We start from the raw sequence: 18524 nt of genomic DNA, 5'->3' as shown, positions 1-18524 counted from the left end.
TTTTACTGCCCTGACTGGGGAAAGCCTCTCCTTTTTTAAAGCAAACACACCCCTTTCTCATGCATTCCAGCTGTTTGTGAGAGACAGGGATCTGAATTGTTATCTATGTCATAATATTGTGCTGTGTAAATGTGATTGTGACAGTTTGATCCCCTCCTGTTTTGCAGGTGTGAAGAAACCTTGGCACGATGACTTCGTTGAATGGCTTTGGGAAAAACACATGTGAACAGTTCCGGATGTGGGTATTCTGGAGGCTAAGGATGCTTTTGGTGCTTTGTGTAATAGTGGAACTATTAACAGTAATGGTCAGTGGAGAGGGCACACCAGGTATTTTAGAGCTCCAATTAGATGAGGAACAACCTGCAGGGACGATAGTGGGCGACATTAGTGCTGGTTTGCTACCTGGAGTTACTGCCTCTCTATACTTCATCTCTGATCATGAAGGCACCGGCATTGGTAGTGATCTCCACATCGATGAAACCACAGGCATTATCAAGACCGCCAGGCGACTTGACAGAGAGGAAAGAGACCATTACAGTTTTATAGCTGTCACTATGACAGGGTTCACAGTCAAGGTCTCAATCACTGTGAATGATATCAATGACCATGCCCCCACATTCCCCAAGAAGAAAGCCTCTTTGAAGATCCCAGAGCAAACAGCGGTGGGAACTAAGTTCTCTCTTGAGCCTGCAACTGATGCGGATAAGGATCAGCTTACTGTACAAGGATATCAGATTAAAGAAGGCAATGTAGGACAAGTGTTTAAACTTGAGACCAAAAGAGCAGCAAACAAAGTCCTTTACCTTGACTTGGTAGTCAATGGAGTCCTGGACCGAGAGAAGAGGTCCTCCTACTCCTTGGTGTTGGAGGCCTTTGACGGTGGATCTCCAAGGGAGACTGGACAGATGACACTTGACGTCTTGGTGCAGGATATCAATGATCACGCTCCGATTTTCAACCAAAGCCGTTACAATGCCATCATCTCTGAGAGCCTTCCTCAGGGCAGTAACATCCTGCAAGTTTTTGCATTTGATTCTGACGAAGGAGACAATGGCCTTGTATTGTATGAGATAAACCGACGGCAGAGCGACCCGGATCGCTACTTCGTCATCGAACCTCGCTCTGGGATCATTACGCTCAATAAGCCTCTAGACTACGAGGTGAGGAAGGTTCATGAGCTGGTAGTGCAAGCCAGAGATAATGCGAGCCATCCAGAGATCACCAATGCCTTTGTTACAATACATGTTAGAGACTACAACGATAACCAGCCAACCATGACCATAATTTTTCTCAGTGAGGACGGCTCACCCCAAATCTCTGAAGGTGCTCAGCCGGGCCAATACGTTGCAAGAATCTCTGTCTCGGACCCTGATTATGGCGAGTACTCCAATGTCAATGTGTCTCTTGAGGGAGGGGATGGGAAATTTGCCCTGACCACTAAAGACAGCATCATCTACCTCATCTACGTAGACCAGATTCTGGATCGGGAAGAGAGGGATTCTTATGAACTTCGTGTCATGGCTACTGATTCTGGAACCCCGCCGCTTCATGCAGAGTCCTCGTTCACGATTCATGTCACCGATGTAAATGACAACCCCCCTCTCTTTGACCAACAGGCATATAAGCAGACCATTCCAGAAGTTGTCTACCCAGGTAGCTTTGTGCTGCAAGTGACCGCGAGAGACAAAGACCAAGGTCCCAACGGTGATGTCCGCTACAGCATCTTACCAGACAAGAAAACGCACGCCAGTTGGTTCACCATTGACCCTGTCACAGGTATCATATCCACTGCCACCAATCTGGATTATGAAAAGGACCCAAAGCCAAGTTTCAAAGTAGTGGCCACTGATGGAGGTCGACCCCCGTTATCCTCCACTGCTCTGGTAGAAATAGACCTCCAGGATAATAATGATAATGAGCCAGTGTTTGGGAGCAGCTTCTACAATGTTTCTATCAAGGAGAACACATCAGCAGGGACCTGCTTCCTTGAGGTAGGAATGATTATGTTTTCCTTTTATGTTTTGTAACATGTTTACCTTCTTCACTTGTATCATTTCTGAGATTGTTTTGGCCATGATTTTTTCAGGTTTCGTAGTACTAAATGTAACATTTGATTTGGGCTGGGTATTCTTACCGATTTCCTGATTCAACTACATTCTTAAGCTAAAGATTTGATTCCGATTTGATTGTGATTGATTTTGATATATTTCGGTTATAATGACCATGTTGCTTATGTGATAGCATATAATGCTGTAAAAGATACAGTGTGGTTTTTCAGGCTATTTCAAATTGGTAACTTATAAGAGTGAGTTGCTTGTTGTGGGAAATGAGTTATGGTTTACTGATTGCACATTTCTGCTTTACCAGTTGGTGAATTAGTTGAAAAATCAAGATTTTTTTACCCATCCCTACTTTTGACTATAGCAGACAACTAATTTAACAATCCAATATGTCTTGAAACAAGATTTTGAAGTGTTGTGCATATTTGTTTTTGGGTCTTTTATCTTGCTTGAAAGAATCATGGTAGCTGCGGAGCAATAAAACTTGTAATTTCACTCACCAAGACAATTTGTAATTATGACATATGATTAGCAGATTTTAATATCCTCTCATAGAGAATTGCAAAAAGAGCTGTTTGGCAGATGGTAAAATTGTGCTTTGTTGTTCTTTTGAAATGTTGGTATAAATCTGTTGCCATGATAATTGTTGTCACACTGTGTTCTCAAGCTGTTGTTACCCCTGTGGAAAAGAAATGAAAATCAGGGCATGCTTTTTTCCTCAGTTTTTTTTTTTTTCGCCCAATAATAAGCAATTCCAGACTTCAAAGCACCTCCGTAATGTCAGTTTCCAACAGAAGCATTTGTTGAAAAATACCCTCCAGAACAAACTTTTTAGATAAATACTGGAATTCCACATTGTTGCTGGTTCATTTAACATATATTTGGAATGAATCTCTCTGGTCAGTGTTTGGAGGAATTTGGTATGTGGGTTTGTAGTATGAAGAAGGAATAGGAGAGTGAAATCAGTGAATGAAAGAGAAGGATAGAGAGACAAAGAGAGAGCCACACACATAGAGGGATGCATAGAGTCAGCAATAAAAAGGAAGCTGGAAGTGAACTATATACTGATCGGCGAATCTCGGAATGAAGGGGTTTTTGAAAGTATTCTGTGAAACCAGAAGATATGCAAGTTTAGCAGAAAGCTGTTTAAATCACTTAAGGAAATAATAAGAAAAAATGCAATGTTTTTTTCTGTTGAATTAATCTTTTCACATTATTATGCCGCTTTTCCACTACACAGTACCAGCTCGACTCGACTCGGCTCGGCTCGCCTTTGTTTGGTTTTCCACTGTGTAAAAGTTGTACCTGTTCCTGATTTCGGGTACTTTTTTTTGTACCACCTCCGGCGAGGTTCTGATCGAGCTGAGAATACGCCATGGTCAAGAGGATCCTTGGAGAGATCGATAGGGCAACGAGGAACGAAAGGCGTCGCTATGACAACCGGGTACTATTTGTGGCGGTACTGTCTGCAATGGAAACGAAAGTCGGGTCGAGTCGAGCTGAGGCGAGCCGAGTCGAGTCGAGCTGGTACTGGTAATGGAAAAGCGCCATTAGTCAACATTCATTCAACTCATTTCAGGCAGCACAGTTGGTTTTCCAGTACCCTTGTCGCAACTTTCATTCCAGCATATGTCCCTTTTGTCTCACTGAACCAGGTTTGGACACTAGTGTGTGTGTTATTTTTCATCCAGTACTCAGCAGCAGCAGTCCTTATGGAACCAGGCCTCATATATTAGCATATAACACACCAAACTGTGTATCTGTGTGGTCTCTGGTCCACTAAGTGACTGGACTTGGCTTGCCTTAGTGTTTTCTACTCTGGACATGGTATACTTTTTATATTTTTATAAATCACTACTATTTGTCCCATTTGTATTTTTATACAATTTGGAACTTCAGAGTGTGCAGCACTTCAGGAAATGTATTAATAATACAGAGGAGCTAATTCTCTGTCGCTATTTTGCACAAAAACGTACATCTTACATGCACTAAAATAACACTATCATTCTTCAGTGCAAAAACAGCTCCTTTTTATGTAAGTTAGGCTCATAAGGGATTTTACCTTTGCTTTGTTTGTGTGGCACAATTATTAACTTGTATTTAATAGAGATGTTGGTGTACATTTTCTGTTGATCATGCCTGTAGCTATTCTTTACATAATATATGTTTATAAGATGGGGAATTGCATTTAGAGTTTGCATAATTTTGATATATGATGCATCAAATCGCACACTAAAACATCACTAACAGCTTTAATCAATAAATGCATTATTTCTTAGTGAATTTGCTCTTTACATAGAAGGGATTTGTGTTTAATCAATGTTTGTATGATAAACTGCTGATACATTTTTAGCACACCTCGGAATAAACATGCATTTGTCTATAGGAATTTTAAATTTAAGCCATTGATCAGTAGTCTTGAATGACAGATTGGATTGATGAATGTATATTTTTAATAGTTTAAATTTCAACCAATATCCCCCAAACACAAACACTCACTGCTGGTCCAGTCATTTCCTCCGAAAACATGCCTAAGCTTATCTATAGAATAGAATGGTGTATTATTTACACACTGCTGAAAGAGAAAACTGCCTTTTATTTGTATTTCAGTTTCCTTTCTCCTCCCGAGAGTAATTTCTCATGGAAGCAGTCTCTGCTCTAGTTTTCTGTTCATTGTTCTGGTGATCCGACAGATTTCGTGAGTCGGGCGCCCAAACCAAACCCTGTTCGGGACAGTCCCTGTTAAAGTATGTTTGGATAAGAATCACCCTTCTGTATGTACTGGACAGAGGTATCTCCACCCAATGCACTCGTGTATCAACCGTTGGGCTTTTCCATTAGCACCGCTATATGCTGATCTCAGAGCAGATTTTGTTCCCAGTGTATAATTCTTAAGTGTAAAACTGATTCCGAGTTGTTGTACATTGTCCACCCATTAGTAAGACCGGAGATCAATTCCCTCCTGTTCACATCTGATAATAAGTCTCTCACTGCTGGACTGGTCTGATGCATTTAAAGTATACGGTGGTCTGGAACATAAGTTTAATTCAGAACAAATGAGAGAGAAATGGACTTGCACCCACTCAGGACAAAATATAGACAGACAAATCTTAAAGTGTCATCGAGGTAGAGCATATCATTCTTTCAGTATGTGCCTTGATTACTTTCACATTTGAGAGAAACCATAGTGTTTATATGCTCTTCACAAAATCGTGCCTTGGCAGCTCAGGGTCATGTTGAACTGGACAGCTCTTCATTGCTTAAAACAATTCATTTTTATCATATGGATTTATTGTGTACTACATATTTCTATTTGGCCGGGTAGCATGTTTATGCTCACAGGTGCAGCTAGTGTTACATTTCACAAATTAAATTTAGTGAAAACGCTTTTCTTCACCTGTTGAAGCAATTTATACGTACTGTGGTGTTGAATGGTTTTTTGTCCTGAAGACTAATCACATTTAATAAATGGTGCATTGGAGCACATCTGGACTGATGCTTGTAGAGGAAGCTACCTGGGGAACAGCTTCCTGTAACATAAGACCGGCCCCCTGGTGGGGTCACATTATAAAGGGCCCCAACGGAAACAGGATCCAGACTGACTACCTACACATAGTCTGTGTCATTCGGTAGTAGAGAAAACAAACCCTTTTTGTAGTTGGTAAATGGTGATACATTTATTGAATGCCCATGTAAGTTGCCCAAGTGCTTTTTAATGCTCAATTAACCTCTTTCCATTAAGGCACAACAATTAGTAAAGTCATTAAACAAACACTTCACATGTTCAATAAATGTTCTTGATCTCAAATATGGGTTGAAATCTCATTCCTGTGAACATGGGGTGGAAGATGTTTCAATTCTCACATATGGCCTGTGTTTAGCCTTGATTTCCTCTACTGTTTTTTCTACATTGCATTATGCAATATTTTAGTTCCCCTCACCCTCTTTTTAGTGAAATACTTGCATTATCCTGTTTATTAAATGGATCTCTTTTGAATGCATGATTCTGATTGGTCAATTCAGCAGTCAATGATATCGGTATGATATTGGCTATTGGCTGTTAGAGTTTTCTTTTTCGAATCGGTCGATATTAGATATTTCAATGTGTTATGTTGGTAATCCGCTGCTATTACAGTTTTTAAATAGGTATTTCATTGTGCATACTCCCATTTTTACACATGTATGAGTGTGTAAATAAATAAATAAGGGATATACATTGAGTCTATATAATAATGCTAGCTCTGATGATGCTTAAATTCACTTTTTAACACATCTTTAACATTTAACAAAAAAATGTTTGCGTTTTTTTAGGGCTTTCAAACGATTAATCGCGATTAATTGCATCCAAAATAAAAGTTTGTGTTTACATAATATATGTCGGTGCTCTGTGTATAATTATTTTGTATATATATATATATATATATATATAAATACACACACATGCATGTATATTTAATACAAAAATTATTATATAAATATAAAAAATTTAATTAAATATAAATTAAATATATATGTATATATATATATATATATATATATACACCTTATATACGTACATGAAAATATTTCTTAAATATATACAAGCATGTGTGTGTATTTATAAATATGAAATAATCATTCACAGTGCACCCACATATATTATGTAAACACAAACTTTTATTTTGGATGCGATTAATCGCGATTAATCGTTTGACAGCCCTGTTTTTTTTAATGTATTTAGATAAATTTTTGTTTAAGACAAAAAAAAAATCAGAATCAAGTATTCCAGAGAGCTATGCACTCCTAATTTTTAGTCTTCTCACTCCTCTGTCATTCCTTTTATCTTCAATTCTGTTTGATTTCCTCACCGTTCCTTTTTTTTTCACTCTTAACACATTGTTTGCATTTCGTACTACTCATGAGGCTGTTCGACCTTCTCTCGTTTGCGAGCCTGATGTCCACTGCTGTTGTCTCGGAGTAAAGCAGAGCAGCTGTGGCTGTATCTGGTGACATAGTGTTGAGACTGGCAAGCTCAGAGGTTTCTGGGGGCAGTGGTGCTGTTTAAGATCAGCTAATTGAATTTCATGATGTGTTGAGATGACTATTACCATGTATGAATCCTTAGGGTCCTGAAAGTTGTTGTTGGAGAGTTGCTTCATGGGACAGCAGGTGGTTGATGGCTTTAGAGGTGATGATTCCTTTGGGCGATGAGCTCACCATTGGGGATCATTTTCCCAGAGTGTCATATTTGATATAATTAGAGATAAAGTTGAAAAGCATTGATGGCCCATCATGAATGTAGGAACGTGGAGGCCATCTGGTCTTTATCTGTAGATGGTAAGATACGATTCCTAATATTCTCAAGATATTACATTATTGTCAAGAAATTCAGCTTCAGTCAAGTCATAAAGCTGTCATATGAGAGAACAAACAAACACTGCAGTAACAGGATACACAAGTTTGTTCAGCGTCTCAACAATGTAAATCTCTTTAAACACTCATATTTTTCCAATGTTCATTTGTCTCATCAGTATTACAAATGTTCCTGTCACAAAATCTCAAATGTAGACAACCGCGATTTTCCACTGTTGTGTCTTGGCCTCGTTATGTCTCGCATGTATTATTCTTTGTGGTCTAAAGGAGATTTCAAAGCAGTATTTCTCAAAGCTTCAGGGGCACCCAGACCAGGCCAATGATGATAATTTACCAAGAAAGACTAGTTCACCCAAAGACACAATTTTCTCACCCTCATGACTTTTTTACTTCTGCTGAGCAGAAAAGAAAATATTTTAAATAAATGACAGGATTTCAAATGAATATTTTAAATGAATGACATTTTTTAGGGAACTGTCCCTTTAAGAACTGTGCCTTGTAGTTACTATCTGCTGAGCTAGTGTATCAGTGCTGCGCTGCACAGTGGCAAACTCTTATTCAATCAAAGAGCCTAATGAGGCTTGAATAAAAGTGATTATGTTTTAGTGAAAGGGCAAATTAGAAGAGGTGACTAGAGATGCGCAATTGCACTCTTCTGCTTTTATTTTACACATACAATACTCACATTCACTTTTCACCATGTGTCACTCCTTCCTTCTCAAGCTTTAATTCAGTTCAGTTCAATCTATGGTGACCATTCTCCAAAATAAGCAGGTCTCTCCCCTCTCTTTTTTAAGGTTTTCCCATAAAAGAGCTCAGTTAAATGAAATTTAATTACAAAGCTACTGTGTGCCCCAGACTCAGCCAGTAATAATACCTGCTGTATTGATTTAATGAACAGCCCAATGCGGTGAAAAGTCCATTAAAGCCCGCGGAACTTGAACCACAGCATGGCGGCGGTAATCTCTATAATTTCTTGCTCACTCCACCTTTACGTTTCTGAACAACTGCCTTTATAAGCCGATGTGCCAATAAACTGGGCACGCATGCACACTGTGCCATTAATTGTGGTCTTTCTAACCCATCCTTGCTTTTGCAGACTGTCAGGCACCTAGATTATCCCTCCAACACACCCAGTAATCTTGCCGTCACCCTGGTGGTCTCTTCTCTGACCTCCATCCCGCACGGTTGATGCTCTGCCAGCTTGCCTTTGTGAGATCTCGCCACGTTCTGCTACTCATCGAACCCTCTGGCCTTCGCCCTCACTCTCAGGACTGTCATTTCCTTCCATGTGTTGCCATTACATAATGCCCTGTCAGTATTTTTAAGGTTTGTTTGCATTACATTTAAGAGGCTGTACGTTAACCTGAGGTTTCTGTTTGATGGGAAAAGGAGCTTACTGCATTTTTCCAAACCTCACGCTGAGTTGATTCATCTATCCTTGGCAGGGTTTGGGTAAACTTGTTTGAGTTGGCATCCGAGCGTCGTTCTGTGAGATTTAACTTCGTGGAACGGACTCTGAAAGCCGAGGAGAAAAGATATGGAGGTGCTTCCTCTCAAAATTCCCACATTGGCCCTGTTTTATCCCCCCCAAGCTGTTATAATTTGCTCAGAGTCTTGTATTCAAGCAAGATCAACTCTTAAGTACGGATTTATGTGCAGTGACTATCCAAATGATCTTTTGTAAAGTTCATTGCTTCTTATTTTACTTGTCTCCTTCAAATACGCATATAGAGATGTTTGGAAATTCATCCATCAGTCATTTCTTTCAGCTGATTTAATGCTGAAGTATTTTTATTCTGGCTACAATGGCTTTTTAATCCTTCTGTGGCCAATAAAGTTTTTGGACTGCTTGCGTAGTCGTACCGTATTAACTCTCTCGGAGCGGTGTGTAACACAAATGTTACAATGTGTTTCTTATCCTACTGTTCAAAGCGTTTTCAGTTGGCATGGTCCTTTCTTTTCCAGTCCACGTTCGTTTCAGATCAAGAAAGGACGGCCTCTGTAGGCCTATTGAAAATACCTTGGGCTTCGGAGCCTGGAAAAATAAGATTGCCGACCTCATGGTCTCTGTCAGTCTTGTGCGGGACGCTTATAGGGGAGTGAGTTCCAGTAGCTAGCTAATTTTGGTCTCTTTGCACCAGGCTCTATGTCTGCCGTCACTCCGGGACTGGAAGAAAAGATTTGAATTCATAACGCTTTTTCAGATGGAGCCCTTGATTCTCATGGAAAGTCTTAATCCCTCTTGCAATGACTAACTAACTTACTAACAACGCATGTTGGATGTTGCTCCAGAGGGATGTTGTTACTCAAAACAATATTGGGTAACTTCACAAGCATAATGTTGTATGCCAAAAATTTGTTTATTGACTTTTACCTCATTTTTTTTTAGTTTAGCTTACATTATTGGTTTGAAAAGTTGGGGTCAGCACTTTTTTTAAAAAACTTTTATTTAGCAAGAACATTGAACATTGAATTGATAGTAAAGACTTACATTGTTAAAAAAATAGGTTTCAGCTCACCACGCGAGCTACGCCCTTGGCAATATAAAAACCATCTTGTGTCGTCAAAACCACTGTAGGGAGTCAGGAATTGGAATTGTGAGTATTGAAAACGATCAGGATAGAGTGTTAAAAAAACATTTTTAATGCATGGTTTTCCTGTCATTCAGGGTTATGTTATCATGGCAAGGAAGTTGGACATAACTTTAGACAAAAAGTTAGTGTTTTATCCACAATAATACCATGCTAACACTCATATTTTTTGCGTCTTGTGGCTGTATATTTGAAATAGTGAAAAATTTGACGGATAAGTTATAGAAATTATTGTTATTTTTTGGTAAAAACAACATTTTCCCGCTATTATCTCACAAACAAAACATTACCCCACAATTACTTTTGAATGAGCTTGTAGTGAACTGGAATCGTCCTTTAACATGGTCCCATTCTGTGGGAAGACGTTTGGCCAGCTGTAGTCCTGTGGCGATAACGATTGTCTTCTACACCCCAGGTGATGATTTTGACCCTAGTTCAATGGCCGTCTATGCTGCGCTGATCCGTTCATCATGAGCTCAAGTGTTTTGCCTCGGGATGAGTTTACCCCTGGAATGCAGTGCACTCGTTGCTTACACGGAGAAAGCGGATATGAGGGCGCTTTGTGATTGCAGTAGAACTTGACCGGATCATCTGGCTCAACCTGCTCCACCTGCAAGTAGAGCTCATTGATTTCTAATAAAAAGAGCCCTGCACCCCTCATAATGAGGTGGAGATGTTTCTTCAGCTCCTTTTCTCCTAAAGATTGTGTAAATGGGCCAGCGCTGATCAAACAGAAACATCTGAATGATAAGATCTCTGAACTCTTGAATGTTCAATAAAAGCTCTCAGCTGTCTTGCGGAGAGGCTCTGTGCCCTTATTGGATGGTTTCCAAATAATCAATTCATAGGAATCAAACATGGATTATTTGGTTCCAGGTGCTGAAAAATAGCAGCAACGCATCCCTGGATAACCCTGAATCTGCACCGACTGCCAGATGGTTGTCCCTGAACTGTTTAAGAGTGTATACATCTTATGAGAGCTCTTATGAGTAGAAGTAAGAAGAAGAGCAATCATGCAGTTTAAGGCAACTGTTTATGAGACAAGTCGATCTGGGAGTTTTGTTTTGGTTGGCTGTTTACACTTTCATACAGTTTGTACATGCACTTACACCCATAAATTACAACCCTATTATCGGCATATTTGGATGCGTGTTCTACAGCAACAAATAATGATAAATCAGACAATGTGGGAGGCTTCCACTCAAAGTTCAGATTTTCTGGGTCAATGACATTTAAGAGTATTTTATTTTTTTAAATCTAGTGTAAAACGTGCATATTTCTCAGAAATGTACTCTTTGGATTAATGTTGGTTTCAAATACTGTTTTAGTTTAATAGCTAAATGGCTGTTCAAAACGAACATTTTCCATGCACACTGAATATGAGTGTACTGACACTTCTGAATTATTATTTTCAAAAATGTTTTAAAAAATATTTTTAAGGTAAAATATATAAAATAAATATATATAATAAATATAAATAAATATCTATATATAACGTGAAATTATCTGATATATTAATATAGATTCTAAGAAATAATAATAAAATTTATTGCCAAATTTTAAGTTTTCTTTTCAAGAATTTACTGATATAATTTATTTAGGCTTTTTTCCTGTCATTATTATATCAGAACAGTTGTATCACCCATTACTTTATGCTCCCCCAAAAAAATCAAAATGAAATTTAATTAAGAATATAAAAACATGCATATAAAAGTATTTCTGCATGTATGCATGTATATATACAGTACATATACTGTATATACAGTGTGTGTGTGCGTGTGTGTGAGAGAGAGAGAGAGTGAGATAGAGAAAGAAGGGAGGGAGATGCCGGCATGTGGTGTGAGTTATTAGCAAGAAATTGTGCCAGTAGTCATGGTTACCATGGCAATCCGACAGCGAGGAGGAGGAGGGTGGTTTATGTCTGTGGTGTGATTGTGTGTCTGTGTGTGTGCATGTCGACTTGTGTGTAGGGGTAGTAATTTGCTTTCGGCTGATGGTCTGGTTGGCAATGGTCCCTTTTGTCCTTTTTTAGACATTTCTATGTTATATGCTTTTTTAAGTGTGTTTCTGCAGGTCTGCTTTATGTCTGCCCAGGCTCCCCTCAAGGACATGAAAAGTGGGTTAATAAATTATAAGTGTGATCCTTTGTAAGTAAAACTTGTGCACAAGTACACACTCACTCACACACACACAATGATAAAATAGCCTTTCGGTGTGGAAACAAAGCCACTCCCTACCATCTCGCATATCTTCTTGGGCTCTCTATCTCATAAACTACACACTCTTATCGGGCCGCCTGAACTGGAGAATTACATGACAAAAGAGAGTAAAATGGAAGCAGACAGTCTGTGGGCTGTGAGCCATGCTGGTATCACACTGGTAAAGAATAACACCAGCTCTCCCCAGAGATCTCCTCTCTACCAGAACAAAGAGCTGTCCCTTCCTCCAGAGCTCCTTCACACACAGTCCGCCTTTCGCCTTTCCACTGGCCGTCATCTGTCTCTCCTGTTTTGAGGGATCATTTTGAGAAGAAAATAGTTGTTTGGCTCAAATGTGAAACATTTAAACATGCAATTCTGCACAAGATAGTCATTTATAGTTTTGAAATTTGAATTTCATATAGGGTAATTTGGGGCTGGTTTTCATGTGGATATTCTTGGAATGTTACAGTATGTTGCAATAGATATTGCTCATACGTGTGATTGGTGTCCTGTTATTGTACAGTATGGTATAGCTAAACACACATTTATTTTTTATTGACTTGAACCCATTTACCCTCAAACTCATACTGTACATGTATTACTTGTATTCTGTTGTTGTAGAGTTGCTAGATGTGGTTTGTGTGGTTGTTTAAGTATCAGCCTGTGAGTCTACATGCAAACGTGTACTGTATGTGGGTGACATTATATATTGTGGTAGGTGTGAAACAATTGCTTAATTGTTACTGTGCCTTGGATAATTATCATGTCTAATTATCATCATCTTGTTAAATCATGCTTCTTTTTGATGCGCCATACTCATAATTAGCTGAAAGACAGTGTGAAATCTCTATGGAACCTTTCAGGACCAACAATCTATATGAGCTATAAGATATGCTTGAATATTTAGCATAATATAACTATTCATTTAAAAAAATATGAATTTATATTATTAATTAATGTTATTAATTTGTATTTGATATTGTTCATTATTTAAATAATAGTAATAATGATATATAATAAATAAATAAAAAACATTTATATTTAATTATGACCATTGAAGCATACAAGAAATTGTGGGAAATAATTAAAATGCACACTTTATCATCATTCTGAGCCTGATGAAGACCTGAGGGTTGCTTTTTTAATAAATTTTTGGGGCAGTACCTTATGTGCGGACTTCACACTTCTTTATTTTGTTTACTTCATTCAGTTGTCCTGCACCTGAGCCCAATTTGGGTGTTTGGGATGTGCACACCAGTTTTTTTTTTATATTTTTTGACGCTTTATCATCATTACCTACCATTTGCACCCTTGCGTTCCACGAATCTGTAGCTGTCATTTATTACCTATATTGCAACCACTATTATCCATTATATCCAGAACCTCTAACTTCACATCTGCATTTCTATGTTTCTGTAATGTCTTTATGCAATTCTCCCAGGTCATCACCCATAGCCCATAGACACTCCCTTGAGTCATTAACACTTGTCTCCTGCTTGCATTTTCACTGTGTCAAGGTCATATTAAAATAGGCCGGTGCTTCGCCATCCACAGGCTGCTAATGTGTCTCCTGATGATTTTGATTTGTCCATTGAATGAAACTGGCTGTCATTTCTACACATAATATCCATTGAGTAAATGGGTGCCTCGTTAATTATTCTGTATTTGGTGTTGGCTGTGTTTGACAGTACACGCAAAACAAGACGTCTGTGCCTCAGTGGATCTCACTGATTTTTGATCAGTAAGGGTAGCGAAGTGTAACGCCTGGGGTGATCTGACTGAGTGGTTGGTAGAAAGAAAAAAAAAAGACTAAATGAGACCATTAGCTAGGTTTAGCAACCTTGTTACTATGGTAACCGACACCCATGGGATGGCAGGTGTTGGGAAAGAAAACTGATGCAAGCTTTGGACAAACTGGATGTCAGAATGAAGTGTGATGGAGTGGCGTGCACTTGTGTTGTTTGTAAATCTTAAATAGACCTTCATCAAGAGCACCATCTGGACAAATCCACAATTCAATTGTGCACTTTTACTCAACTGTTAGTGTTTATGCATGTATATCACTACATGCACATGCATGCTATTTCATTGTTTATGAAACATCATGCCACATGGCGCCTGCAAGGTTATTGATTGTTCATAATGATTTAAAACTGGTTATTCAGGCAACAGCTCCTTTACATCAACACTACTCTGTGATCCGACTTGGGGCGTAATCAAAACCCGTAGAAATGGTTTGACAAACTAAAGGAACCCATAAACCCATTTTTATTTACCACAAGGGAAATTGGCCTTAATTCTCGGCAGCCTTATTTTCCACTGTATGAAATCCATGGAGGGAATACTGTACCTCCTGCCACACAGATGCAAACCATTATGAACAGCTAAAGAGAGAGCAAATCACTCCACCACAACCTGCAACAAAAAACAATCAAAGCATATCTATAGACAGCCTGGGCGATACTAAAAGTCCCTTCTATAATCAAAGAAGTTTGAGTTAACAATCATTCTGAGAGTAAAGCGTCCCATCTCTCTCCCACCCCACCCTGTCTCAGAGCTGTGAAGTGATCTAATACAAAGCCCTTTGTCTGGGCGGATAATGATCAAACAGGCGGAGGGGATTTCTTGCAGGATTGGTCTCTGATGCGTTTTTACCGTGACCCAATTAAAACGCACATGCTGTATGATCCGTGACATGGTGTAACTGGAAAATCCAGTCTCTTGTTGGAGAACACGACTTCCTGACTGTCATCTGAATGTCCGGTTCTTCAAACAGCAGCCATTGACGCTTCAGTTGGTTTGCAGGACCGTATAATTTTTTGTTGAATTTTCATCTATTCTGACTGCATTAAGTAGGAATGCGCAATATTGGTTCCATATTGGATGATAATGCCAATTTTTCTTTTTAATTTATTAGTATTTACCAATATTGGATATTTATTTAAAATAAATATAACAATGTTAAATGTAATCTTTAGCAGAATTTAAATTCAATATGCATTTTTAATACGGTTATAATATTGATATTTTAGTGCTTTCATTTAAATTGATTAAATTATATATTCTGTTCATGTTTATTTCTAGTAATACATTTAAAAATATGTATATATTATATTCATAATTTTTATTATGAATGTAAATAAATGCATGCTGGTTTAAAACACATGAATAATATAACACTGAGTCTGGCAAGCTTAGAAGTAACTCAAAAAGAAAGGAATATAAAACTTTGTTGATAGCTAATGTACTAAATACCGAAAGGAAAACGTAAAGACTTTGATGTTTTTTATCAACCTATGGTAATGGTTTCAGACTTTTCAGCTTTTCTAATCTGAATAATGGCGCTATCGCAGCAAGACTGATTCTAAATAGAGCGGAGGATGCCAGTTAAGTCAGATGGTGCTGTAATTTTCGAACTGGATTACCTCATCTGTTAAGGAATCACTTCCTTCCTATAGAGATCTCAGAGCAGGAAGCTAACACCTCATGCTGATCAGAGATATGCCGTCTGGACCACAGTGCTGTTTCGATGCTTATCAGCAATCAAAAAAATGTGCATTCCTAATAGGAACATGCATTGTTATACCACAAACAATATAATGAGGGAACTTAAAAGGTGAAACTGGGAGCTCACCACCATCTGGATTGTATTTGGTGGGAAAATATTTTTGTAGCTGTTTGAAATTTGATTTTCAGTGAATTAATTTCTCCCCTGTAAAAGAAATCTGCACATGGTTATTTTTTATTATTATTTTTATCTCTCTCGCAAATGCATTTGTCACTGTTGCGCTGCAGGGGAGAGAATAAGAGGAGACGAGACGGGAAGAGTGGTGAGAAGAAAGAAAAGGGAATGAAGGGGGAGTGCAGTGTAATCGTTCATTTGTCTTTGGTTTCTAACCTCCTGGCTCTGCAGATAATTGAGTTGAGCAAAGGCACGATTTGACAATGCATCATTAGAAATTTGTTGTCGTTATTTTTTTTCAGTGCCATCAGACCAAGACTTTATGCTTCCAGTAGGGAAAGGCATTATGAGTGACTACAGTTTCAACAAACAACTAGTTGATTGATGAGGTTAAGTAGTTTTAGATTTCTGTCTCGGGAGTCCTGCATTAAGTTGTGTTCTGTTACACCACGTCATGCTGTTTTTGAATGCAAGAGCATTTACATGCCATGTAATAATCCATCAGTTATCAGATTGAAGGCTCAACTTAACTGAAAATCTTTCATGTAAACACCTCAGTAGATCCGATTGAGCTTGACGCTTGTGAAATTTCGATCGGATTGAAGATAAAAAATAATCAGATAAAAATCAGGCATATTAACTCTTGAATTTCTCAGTCCAGTGGGACACACAATCTTTTGTGTTACGTGACGACAGACACTGAATTTCCACAGAAGTTGTGTTCTATATAACGCACATCTATATGAATATTTTAATCGGATTTGAATGTTTATGGTACATAAACAGTATTTTTGGAATCTGCAATTTGACAGAATTGGTGCATATTAGCATACCTATAGTGTAGTCGTGTTAGTATAGAACTAGCCTCATCCAAGGCTTCAGAAGTCTAGTTGTTCAGGCTACCCGCCAACTAGTTGATTTTAAAAATGTTATTTTGCCCTAGATTTTAGACTGAGACTCAGTCCAAGGTCACCTCCATAAGATCAAGACTCAAATTCTGGCACCTAGAACTTACAAAGGTGATGACAGCAACATCCAGAACTGTTAGAATGAGTTTATCCCTGAGCTCCTTTAGACCTTTGACCCCTGAAACTAAACTAGGCTTCTGCTGGTTGGGTGTAGAGAACTTCAAACTGAATGTAGAGATCAAGTCAGAGCAGCTTCTACAGACCAGAGTCCCTGGGTATTTGTAGGTTTTTAAGTAGTAGTAATAAGTCCACTGACATAGCAAGAAGTATTGGTAAAATAATGAATCAGGCTGCTGAGGAACTTGGGAAATATGGTAGAGTCACACAATAGCCTTGCTCCCTGGAGTATATGGTCAGCCTTGATGAAACACAACGCAAAATTGTCCTCTCATCCATACATAGCCATTATAACTTGTCGGACAACATTTGTCAACAAGAAAACGGCACGTCATCTTATGTCAGTGTTGATGTAGAAGTTTTGTTTTTCTCTGAATCTCATCCAAACCATGTCCTCTTACTTGAATCGCCCATTATATGATATAGTCATGGAAACAAATCCAGACTGTTCCCAGCTGCTGTGAACCCTTGTGATATTCTTCTCACAAGCCTCTCCCATCTCCAGCCTAAACAAGTCAGGTCTATAGAGCCATTTGCGCCCTTAGATCTTTGATGTCGCTAGGCACTTGTGATTTATTTTAGACAGAGCTGTGAATAAGGTGATCTCAACGATCTTTAACATACAGTAATGTCTCCGGAAGTAAATCTGGCCTGAAACGTCTGTGACATAACGCTTAGTCCCGTATCACATGGATGTTCGATGTGTTAGTGAGATGGCTTTCGTCTCGTAAACATCGCAATCTTTGTCTGAAAGACTGCTGACGGTTAAAGGACCCTCGTCATATGGTAACAATCTTTTCTCAAGCTGTTCACATGCCACCAAAGTCATATTCATCCTAAACTGTCTTTGAAATATTAAGAGGGTGGGCGGGCGGCTCCTCCGAGCTAAACGTTCCCCTAAAATGGAAAAATGCCACACGGCCTCCTTTTTAAGGTAATTAGTCTTTTCTATTTATTTGCATAACAGACAACCAGGTCCATGGCAAATTTATGTTTTATACATCAGACTCCCCATTTGTCTTATGGACGTGGGCTCCGGCGGTTTAGATTGAGTGCCCGACCCAAGCCCAGAACCCCTGGGTGTTACTCCACAGTAGTGCCCTTAATGTCAACCGGTGGAAACGGCTCTTAAGTGGAATGGCTTCTTTTTGTTCTTAAGCTGAATTCGTTTTTATGTTGAACTGAAAAGAGAAGCATTTCAAGTGTAATAGTGATTGTTCTGGTTTTGTTGGGGTGATGTATGGAGTGAGGCTTCTGTGTGTGGCAGAGCTTAATTTATGTGCCCTGTCTGCCGGTAACAATGTGAGCTTGGAAGATTTCCATCCTTCGCTTTCCCTTCCAGGGTCTGGGTTTAAAGATTAGGAGTAATATTCATCAGGGTGTTGTGGCAACACTTTCTTTCGTTTTCTTTCTTGCTGGCTTGCTTTCTTCCGTCCAACTGCCTTTCTGTCTGTCTTGTTGTATCTGTCCATCTGTGCTTCTTAATTCTGTATTTTCTTTCTTTTCTTCCCACTATATTTCTTATGGATCGTCTTTTTATTTCTTGGTTG

General features: G+C 38.8%; 1 protein-coding gene across 1 annotated transcript in view; it reads left to right on the top strand.

Moving 5' to 3' along the window:
• dchs1b (dachsous cadherin-related 1b) overlaps positions 1 to 18524 on the top strand; it is a 94362-nt gene that overhangs the window by 11744 nt on the left and 64094 nt on the right. The window contains exon 2 of the mRNA XM_089126526.1: positions 168 to 1991. Coding sequence (XP_088982652.1) covers positions 189 to 1991 — 1803 coding nt within the window. The 5' untranslated portion in view covers positions 168 to 188. The remainder of the gene's footprint in view (positions 1 to 167; positions 1992 to 18524) is intronic.

The sequence above is a fragment of the Pimephales promelas genome, chromosome 23, assembly GCF_988280905.1.
Source record: "Pimephales promelas chromosome 23, fPimPro1.hap1.1, whole genome shotgun sequence".
Taxonomy (NCBI): Eukaryota; Metazoa; Chordata; class Actinopteri; order Cypriniformes; family Leuciscidae; genus Pimephales; species Pimephales promelas.
Note: the sequence above shows the minus strand (reverse complement) of the source record. Positions and strands in the feature narration are given on the sequence as shown.